We start from the raw sequence: 9692 nt of genomic DNA on the forward strand, positions 1-9692 counted from the left end.
GCGTTTGGGCTCGGTGTGGATCCGTCTGTGGTTCTTGAGGGACATCAGGTTGGGGAACTCCTTCTGGCAGGAGTTGCAGAAGTAGGTCCCGGTCTTGTGGCTGTTCTTGTGGTTGAGCAGGGAGCTGGCGTGCCGATAAGACCGACCACACTGGTCGCAGACATGGGACTTTATGACCTCACTGTGGCCCCCACGGCTGCGGGCTTTGGTCATGCTGCCGGGGTCGAGTCCTTGCTCTTGCATCAAAGTGAGGTCCAAGCCTGACCCCCAGCCCAGCTCCTGGGAGCCCCCCGGTCGAGGCTGCTGGGGTCTGGGCTGGCGGGGCTGCGGAGCCTGGCCGTGGGTGATCTCCATGTGGAGCCTGAAGCTGGCATGCGTAGGAAAGGCTCGTTGGCAAGACCGGCAGGTCAGCTCCCGCTGCTTCTGGTGGACGCGTCTGTGGTTGTAGAGCTGGGAGGAAACACGAAAGGCCTTGCCGCAGTCGTGGCAACGGTGGCGCCGTGTCTCGGAGTGGATACGGCGATGGTTCTTCAGGGCAAGCAGGTTGGAGTAGGTCTTGAGGCACACGGCGCAGTGGTAGATGCCGACAGTGTGGGTGTTCTTGTGGTTAAGGAGGGAGCTGGCGTGACGGTAGGAGCGGCCGCACTGATCACATCTGTGCAGAGACAAAGAAGGAAAAACAAGGGGGGAGGAAGAAGGGGATGGGAGGAGGGACAGAAAGAAAGAAAAAGGGAGATTATTAACGGAAGATGGTAGTTTGTTTCCACCATTCTAGTTAATCTCAGTTACTGGTTACCACTTTTTCTATAGAATTATTCAAATATTTGAACTACTCATCATCTAAGATGTTGCACATACAGGTATATGATCTGAAATCCGGCTTAATGCTTCTAAAAGAAGACTACAACAAAGTGGTGTACCATTTACAGTTATGATCTCTAGACAGGTCATGGGGAGAGGACTGCTGGGTGGGGGAGGGAGGGACATGGGAGAAACTACGGACAAACAACTGGGATTCATGTAGGGAACTGGGAGGTATCTGCCGCTCCCTGCACTGCACAAATGGACACAAGCTTCAAAGACCTTCTATCGCAGCCTTCTTTTGGGTGAGTTCTGAATGTAATGATGAAAAATCCATCAAACATGCCCAAAGTACCTCTACCAGTCGGCTACTGTGCTGCAGTAAAGAGTCCTTTAACTGTTAGGAATAATAACCTCTAGACATGTGCAGTGCAGCTTGCTCCAAATACTTCCTAATCTTCCCTGTGATTTCAGTTTGCCAAGACATCAGAATGCAAGAGCCCCATCACATAACGGCATTTTCTAGTCTAATTACTGGCCAGTATCATGATGCTAACTAAAGAAAACAAACACAAACAAAGACTACAATCAAAATCATAACAAGAGCAAGGAACACACAACATCAATACTTTAAATTTAGCTAATATGCTACATACAAAATACTACGTAAATCAAATCTGTGTCAAAGTTTGCTGAGAAAACAAAGCATTAAAACAATACATCTAAACATGAAATGTTTGACTGTAGGTGCCTGGAAAACTAAAGTGTGTGATATATGCTAACTGAAAGCAAACAGGGTTGACTTATCTGGTCTCTCCACTAATTCAATTTGTCCAAACTTCAGAAAAATCCGAATTCCGGCACGCGTATGGTCCCAAGGAAGCCGGATTGGAGATCATATACCTGTAATAGACATGTAGAGACCTAAATTTATCTTCACTATTTTTTTTTCAACTTCGAAGAATCACAAACAACTGACGAGAACTCACGTGTACCGACACTCTTCGCCCTCTCCCGTGGGTGCAGTGGCCTTCCTCCTGACTTCCATGCCTACCTGGTTGTCCCCGCAGCGGTGCCTGGCCAGACCGGATCTTCCCTGGAAACTCTTCCCACAGGTGGGGCAGCCGAAGGGGGTAGCACCCTCCTCATGGACCTTCTGGTGGTTGCGGAGGAACCTGGCCAGCCGGAAGGCTTTCCCACACGTGTGGCAGATGTGCTTCTTCCGCTGCGTGTGGATACGCATGTGGTTGCGTAATGCCATGTAGTTGGTGTAGGGTTTGTCGCAGAAGTTGCACCGGAAGTTTCCCGTCTTGTGAGTGTGCTTGTGGTTCAGCAAGGAGCTTGCATGTTTGTAGGCGCAGCTGCAGAGGTCACAGGCGTAGGGTCTCTCGTCAGAGTCCAGGTCCACAGAGCTTCTCTCCATGCTGATGTTGGTGGAGCTGTTGGTGGAGGAGGACGAAGGCAGGTGCTGGGCTGGGCAGTCGTGGGCTGCGAGCTCATCAGCCGTGGCAAAGCCTTCACAGCAGCCATCACACTCAAAATCCATTTGGGCCCCGGGGCCCTGTGGGCCTTTGCACAGGCCAGCTGTAGTGTGGGTCGCTAGCTGCCTCTGGGTGCGGAAGCCCTTGCCGCACTCTTGGCAGTTGTGCTTCTTCTGGGCAAAGTGGAGACGTAGGTGGTTTTTCATTGCCAGCCTGTTGGGGTATGTAGAGTTGCAAACATTGCAGTGGTACTCCCCAATTTTGTGAAGGTTCTTGTGATTGGCCAGGCTGCCTGCATGGCGGTATGTCTTTCCACATTCTTCACAGGAAAAAGGCCGCCGCCCAGTTTCAGCAGGGTCAAACTTCTGGGGCCTGGACGTTCCAGCTGAAGAGTAGGGCTTTTTGAACCCTTGATGGCTGTACTTCACGCCCATTACCTGGCCCTTTGATGACTCTCCTCTCTGCATAGTTTGCATTTGAGACGGGCCAGGTTGCTGGAAGCGGGAACCATTAGGGCCGGTCCGAACAAGACCTTTTGCCCGGTGCTCCTCGTGGAGACGGAGGTGGTTGATCAGCTGCTTTTGGATCTTGAAGGCCTTGCCACATTCTTCACACTTGTGCCTGCAGCATGATTGGATACAGATGAAGAAAACACAGTAGAATTTCGGTAAATACATGAGATTAATAAAATTTAACCCATATCAAGGCATTGGTGGTACTACATACAACCCTTTGTGGAGGCTATAATCTTATGCATTAAGGCCCAGAAGTCAAATTCCCTCAAGGTTGGCAGTCCTGGTACAGTGTTACAATGATCAACTGAAGTACAACCAGTTTGGCAACAAATTTACTTGCTAGGACAGAAATAAATCCTATCTATTAAGACATCAGCCTCCACATTGGGCTGAAAAATCAATAATTAACAGTAGTTTGGAACCTTCACTGTGATGAAATAATTTAGTACACAGTCCAACAACATCATCCCAAGTTAAATCAAAAATGGACAGACAGGGACCTACCTCTTTAGATCAAAGTGGGTCCTTTGGTGATTCTTGAGAGCCAGCAGATTGTAGTAGCGTTTCTGGCACACCAAGCAGCGGAAAACACCAGTCTTATGGGACTTCTTGTGGTTGAGAAGTGAGCAGGGGTGTCTGTATCCTCGTCCACATTGGTCACACTTGTGGGGCTTGTCACTTTGGTCAACCATAGGTCTACGTCCATCGCCACCAACATCACGGCTTCCTCCGGCGACCCCACCACCGACGCCATCTCCTCCAGACATCCCTTTGGCTCCATTCAGGCCCTGTTTGCTCAGTGAGCTGGCCCGATTCTTACCGGGGCACAGGTGGGTGATCAGGTGGTGGCGGTCAGCAAAAAACATGCCACAATCGACACAAATGTGGTTGCGTCCGTCCATCTTGTCATTGCCATTAGCTGAGGCGGCGCCAATACCCTGTTGCTGGCCGTCTGGCCTTTGGGGGCCATGGACTAACTGATGATTCAGGAGGTCCTGTTTCCTAGAGAAGCTCTGGCCACAGGTGGAGCAGATCATCCTCCACTCCTGCTCCAGACTGGAAGGTCCCGGCCCTGTTGGGTTATTGGCATGGCTACGCAAGTGGCTCCTGAGGGCTCTGAGGCTGGCGTAGTGATTGCCGCACACCGAGCACTGATACACTTCTCCATCGTCCTCGTCATCTTTGTCATTGCTGCCCATTCTCTTGCCTCCGCTCTGGGAGTATTGCCGTTGGCTGCTGACTTCTTTGAGGCTGCTGGAGCTTCCAGCTGGCAGCGAGGTCCCACTGGAGCTGTGGTAGTTCATGTTCCCCAAAAAACCGTTGGACATGTTGCCCTGCGGCTGTTGTGGCTGCTGGCCACGGCGGGGACACATGTGAGACTTGATGCCAGAAACATCTCCATACATCTCACCGCAGTCTGCACACACGTGTCTGTCGGCCTGACGGTGAGCAGAGTTGCTCTGAGAAAGTGAGCTGCCGTCAAAGCGATCGTGGAACTCAAGAGAGTCCAACCCACTGCTGTGGCCACCATCCGGTACAAAGTGGGCAGCATCTCCAAGATTTCCTGGCAGTGAGATTGGAGTGGTGGCACCACTGCCTTCCTGGACGTAGCTCTGTTGGGAGTCCAGAGTTAGCGGCTCAGGTGATAGCCAGTCGTTGCTGTCGTTACCGATGGGCTGGTTGGAGGGACGCCCTTTGTGGCTTCGTAGGTGGCTGTGTAGCGCTGCCAGGTGAGGGTACTGCTTACAACAGATGGTGCACTGGTAGTGGCCAGTCTGATGGCAGCGTTTGTGGTTCACCAGACTCCCTGCATGCCTGTAACTTTTGCCGCACTCCCCGCACTTAAAGCGACGCTCTCCGTCATCTGGAGAATTGGCCTGAGGCACGCGGCCACCAGAGGGAGAAGACACAGAGCCCTGTGATCCAGAGCTTAGTGTGTCTGAGTTGAGGATGGAGCTGTCCTGGCCATGGGAGGCAGGGTGGGGGTCATGGGTCAGATAGTGGACTTTCAAGGTATCCAGATCTGGGTGCCCCGCGCCACAGTATGCACATGTGTAAATGGGATTGTTGACTGGAGGGCCCATTATGGGGTCATAGGGACCTCTTTTCTCACTTGGCAGGGGTGGCAGGGGCAGAGGGTCCCCCAGGGCAGGAGTGTACGCTGGGGATCGCACCGCACTCAGATTGTGAGGCATGATGCCTGGGAAACTGCGCGGCAGTCCAAGGGAGGGTGAGGCCGCGTTGTGCAGCAGGATGTGCTCCTGGAAGTCCGTCTTATTCGGCAGCGCTATCTGACACAGGTGGCAGAAGCAAGAGGCCGCGTCGTCGCTCTGGGACGACTGCGTGCCACTGCTGCGCTCCGAGTCGTGGAGGCTGCTGCTGCTACTGCTGCTGCTCACCATGGATGCCCCGGGGGTCTTGAACTTCGAGTGAGTTCTCTCGTGGCTGTTTAAGGCAGCCAGGTTGCTAAATTGTTTAAAACACACAGAGCACTTAAAAGTTCCTTGCTGGTGACACTTCTTGTGGTTCACCAGGCTACCGTGGTGCCGGTAGGTTCGGTCACACTGATCACACTTGAATGGTCTGTCCCAAGCGTCGTCGGACTCAGGGGAGCCTTTTTTTCCGTGGTCGTCTGTCTCGTGGCTTTGTAGGACACTATGTCCCATACCACTATTGTTCAAATGGGAGCGGCCAAACCCGTCCGAGAGGTCTTGGGCGAGACCGTAGTCCCTCTCGTCGTGGCCGGCTTCTTCGGGTACTTCTTCGCTCTCTTCTTCTGTGTGTGCACTACTAGGGGACAATGTATGGATACGGAGGTGGTTCTTTAAAGCTACCGCGTTGGGTAGGGTACGTGTACAAACAGGACACTGGAATGAACCTACTTCGTGAGACTTTTTATGATTAGCTAGGCTAGCTGCGTGCTTGTAAATTCGGCCACACTGTTCACACTCAAAACGTCCGGTCTCTTCTTGCTGATAATGTGCTTTCATATGCTCTAGAAGACTTGGAGTACTCGGGCAAACCATATCACACTCTTTACAGGGGAAACCCTTGGCACGACTCATATCATGCATTGCCATAGTACTCTAAAGCAAATCGGTCGGCGGGAATCACAGTTCACAACAAAGCAATGAACAGTGATGTTAGGGAGGTGGAGGAGGAAACAGTGGAGCTTAGCTCTTCAGCTGGGGGGCGGCGCTGGCAGCCATTTTCTCCCCAAGAGCCGACAGTGGAGGTCCAGCCAATCTGGGCCCACCCTGGGAGGTGGCGGGCCTGCGGGGGTCACACCAGCCAACGAGGTATCACTGTGGAGACAAAAAGAAGAGAAAGAAGGAGGGTTACTTACAGAGCAACAATCCATTTCATCTTAAAATAAAGGAGTTAACTGCTTATGAAACTAGTCTCAGTTCATACTGATGCCTCGCTATGACCCACATGAACCTACGTCTATATAGTTATTCTCATCCCCTTGAAATCAATGAGACAAGACGGTAGAAACACTACGGCTTTGGTCCACAGGGGCAGAATCAACACTAAATGAAAGTTCCTCTTTGCTGCTTTAAATGAAGTTAAACTCTTTATTTGACGAAGCAAAAGATGAAAGATAATTCAACAATTGTGATAACTGTTCTCAAATACTAACATCAGTTTAATGTTAGTTAACAGTTAAATGTTTTTGCCACGAAAAGGAAATAAAATTGTAAATGACAAATGATCATTGTTGTTATTTATTAATTTGATTCATTCAGACAATGAATCACTGAATCAAGTGTCGGACGACAACAACAGCCAAAATATTAAAACAGATTTTAAAGAGCAGGAAACTAGGAAATACATGATCTGTCCATCAACTAATTATTTATGATCGGCCGTATATTAATCAAAGCTTCAGAGTCATCTGGTTGTAAAGCAGCAGATGTGAATCCTAAAGCCAGCGGGCCATAGCTCCACTCCCAGCCACATTCACAGCTGACTGACAGCAGCATGAAGGACACACCTTTGTTGACAGTGTAAAGAGGACGGAGCACACAGCGAGTTCTCCACAGCATCAACAAACCCTCAACCAACACACTCAGGTTATCCCCAGTAACACAGCAGGACCACACAGAACAATACAAACTGCAGGCGTCAGCTGATTTACTCAAGATTACACAGAATTCATTTGAACCAATCATAACGATCAATTAATCGGTCTATCTATAGGCTGGGCAGATGGAAGTAAAAGCTACATGCTTCTAAAAACCCACAGAATGATCAACTTCAACCAAATCTAAAACACTTTATCAGCAATTCAACAGAAAACTGATTCAGTCACTTTACAATCCGATGTGAGGATTTCTGCACCGTTTTCACTGAAACAAAGAATAATTGATTCAATAAGAAAACAATGATTAATCAATTTAAATAATCTTCAGCCTGAAACAGAGCCTGATTGAGCTGGTCAGTACCCAGAATGCACTGGGGTTTGATACGCTCCACTGCTCTGGTTGATTTATTTTTTGATCAACATGTTTCTGACAGTTTTATATTATATTTTAACAACATACAAAGTTCTTCTATATAACCCTATTATTACTATAACAGTGTTATTTTCTGTTCAATTTAAGACATATTTAATGTCCATATTGACAATATGTATGAAGGAAAATTGGTTGCTTGTTGGTTTTGTAGTTTTTCTATATATATATATAAATATAAAAGAGTTTATAAGTCTTGTTTTCTGTCTGGAGATGAACAGAGGACGACGCACCTGCCAACAAGACGGGACCCCCCCACCTGAACCACAGCGTCCTCTACAGGACTCTTTACTTCTACCTGCTGACAACCTCTTTACATCAGGAACTATCAGCTTTCTGATCAATGCATATCAGTAGGAATGAACAATAATCAGCTGATCATTATTATATTATTTAAATTACAGCCAATACATTAATCATTTATTATGCAAAATGATCGATAGAAGCAAAAGTAAGTTTGAAAAAATAAATGAACATTTGAATAGTTTGTTGTTGTAAACAATAGTGTTTGTTTGTTTTTTCTCAGCCTCTCTTACACTCAGAAACTCACTGCATCAACGACAGGTTAGAACTGCTGTTTAAATACCAAAATGTGTTATTATCAGTTATCTTATCGGCTGATTATTATTCACATCACCAGATATTTATTCCTGTACAACATAAAGCATAAAATAATAATAATAATAATAATAATAAAAGTAACTGATTCCTGTCATTTCTGTATTAAGTCATCTTCATCAATGGTTAATGACAGAGAGGAACACACACACACACACACACACACACACAGGGGTCAGTAATCAGATCAATAGTTCGTTAAGGATCAGATGTGATTAAAGTGAGTCGATGTCTCTGACAGTTTTAACGGGCTAATCTGTAATCTGTGACAGATTACAGCAGGCGGCCATGTTAATCTGCTCTGACAACACACTCTCTCTCTCTCACACACACAGTGACACACACACAGTGACACACACACACACACACACAGACACACACACACACTCACACACACATCGGGCCCCCCCAGCCGCAGGCGGGCTCATGACCTTGGCCCGTTTCCTCTCGTTCCGCGGTTCAGGCCTCAGCCTGAATTTTATCCGGACAAAAGCGGGAGCGATTTCACCGCCGGGACATTTCCTCCGGCCGGACTTCAGTTTAACCCGGGGGGAGGCAACCCGAGCCCGGCACGGCAAGGACGGTTGGTTGGCAAACACGCGGGAGGAAGGTCCACCGGGTGAAAAAACGGTGCTTATTAACCGACACGATGGGTGCCGGAGCGCGGGATTGACCCCTCCAGCCATCAGCCGCTGTCCACTGAGCGCGTCTCCATCGGAAAATGGCTTTCAGCAGGCAGCGGGAGCCGATTTTCCCCCGTTACCTGTTAGCACTTGCATTGCTAACAGGCTAACGGGGGTTAGCAATAACAGCAGTAGGTAGCATTTGTGGCTACAAACCGCAGGATGCGTTAAAGCGGTGTAAAACACGGTTTTTTTGTAAACACGGGTGTAAGATACGGTGTAAACAGGGTTGGTTAAACCAGGGATGCCACAGCACCACACAAACAACCTGCCGGGGTTTTTTTAGAGGCTCACACTTTAAAATTAAATGAAAACATTATTTCGGGAAACGGCGGGCGGAGGCTAACGGCTTAAGCGTAGCGCCTGGCTGAAGCTAGCAGCCGCGATGAGAGAAAGGGGAGAAAAACGGAGCTTCAAAACAACAAAAACGGTAAACAACCGGACAACAAACACCAAACCGAACTGACATGTTAACGTTGAGTAACAAGGGTGAGCTTTTTCCGGGCAGTTGTTTCCCGGTTGAACTTTGAAGCAGCTCGTTAGCACGGAGTAGCCACCTGGCTAGCCCGCAGCTACACAAAGATCGGACAAACTCAACGACGGGAAAAAAAAAACCGCGTTTTGGATCCGTTTTTTCTTGGTCTCACTTACCGGTCCGACCGGGCTCTGCCTCCGCACGCCAACGATAGCACGGGGGGGCGGTGGGAAAGGCTGCCCCAAAATGCTGCAACTTTCACGGATTACGGCTGGTTATTTTTTGTTGCCTCTATTCAACCACCGGACTTTGGTTCTTTGGCTCTTTCCCCCCCTCCTCTTTACCGGGCGCTCTGCCGTCGCCTCTGCCGCTGCCGCTTCCAGCAGCACACTTCCTGCCGCTGCCGCTCTTGCCGCCTCTGCCAGCTGCGCTTCCACAGGCACCTTCCTTTGCCGCTGGCCGCTTTCTGCGCTTCTTGCCGCTGGGCCGCTTCCACAGCACAACTTCCTGCCGCCTGCCGCTCTGGCCGCTCTGGCCGCTGCCGCTTCCACAGCACATTTCCTTGCCGCTGGGCCCGCTCTGCCCCGCTCTGGCCGGCTTGC

General features: G+C 49.4%; 1 protein-coding gene across 3 annotated transcripts in view; it reads right to left on the reverse strand.

The window, feature by feature from the left end:
• si:dkey-89b17.4 (zinc finger protein 646) overlaps window positions 1-6178 on the reverse strand; it is a 13280-nt gene extending 7102 nt beyond the window's left edge. Inside the window, exons 1-4 of one of the 3 annotated variants that reach the window (XM_035654599.1) lie at window positions 3302-6168; window positions 1856-2903; window positions 1609-1704; window positions 524-657 (exon numbers count right to left, since the gene is read on the reverse strand). In XM_035654599.1, the coding sequence (XP_035510492.1) occupies window positions 1642-1704; window positions 1856-2903; window positions 3302-5877 (3687 nt within the window). In that variant the 5' untranslated portion in view covers window positions 5878-6168 and the 3' untranslated portion in view covers window positions 524-657; window positions 1609-1641. Of the gene's footprint in view, window positions 1-58; window positions 658-1608; window positions 1705-1790; window positions 2904-3301 lie in introns of those variants that run through there. The other 2 variants (XM_035654598.1, XM_035654600.1) reach the window with 2 other exon arrangements.
• Window positions 6179-9692: the final 3514 nt, after the last annotated feature.

The sequence above is a fragment of the Morone saxatilis genome, unplaced genomic scaffold (assembly GCF_004916995.1).
Source record: "Morone saxatilis isolate NCDOM2014 unplaced genomic scaffold, NCSU_SB_2.0 Contig14, whole genome shotgun sequence".
Classification (NCBI taxonomy): Eukaryota; Metazoa; Chordata; class Actinopteri; family Moronidae; genus Morone; species Morone saxatilis.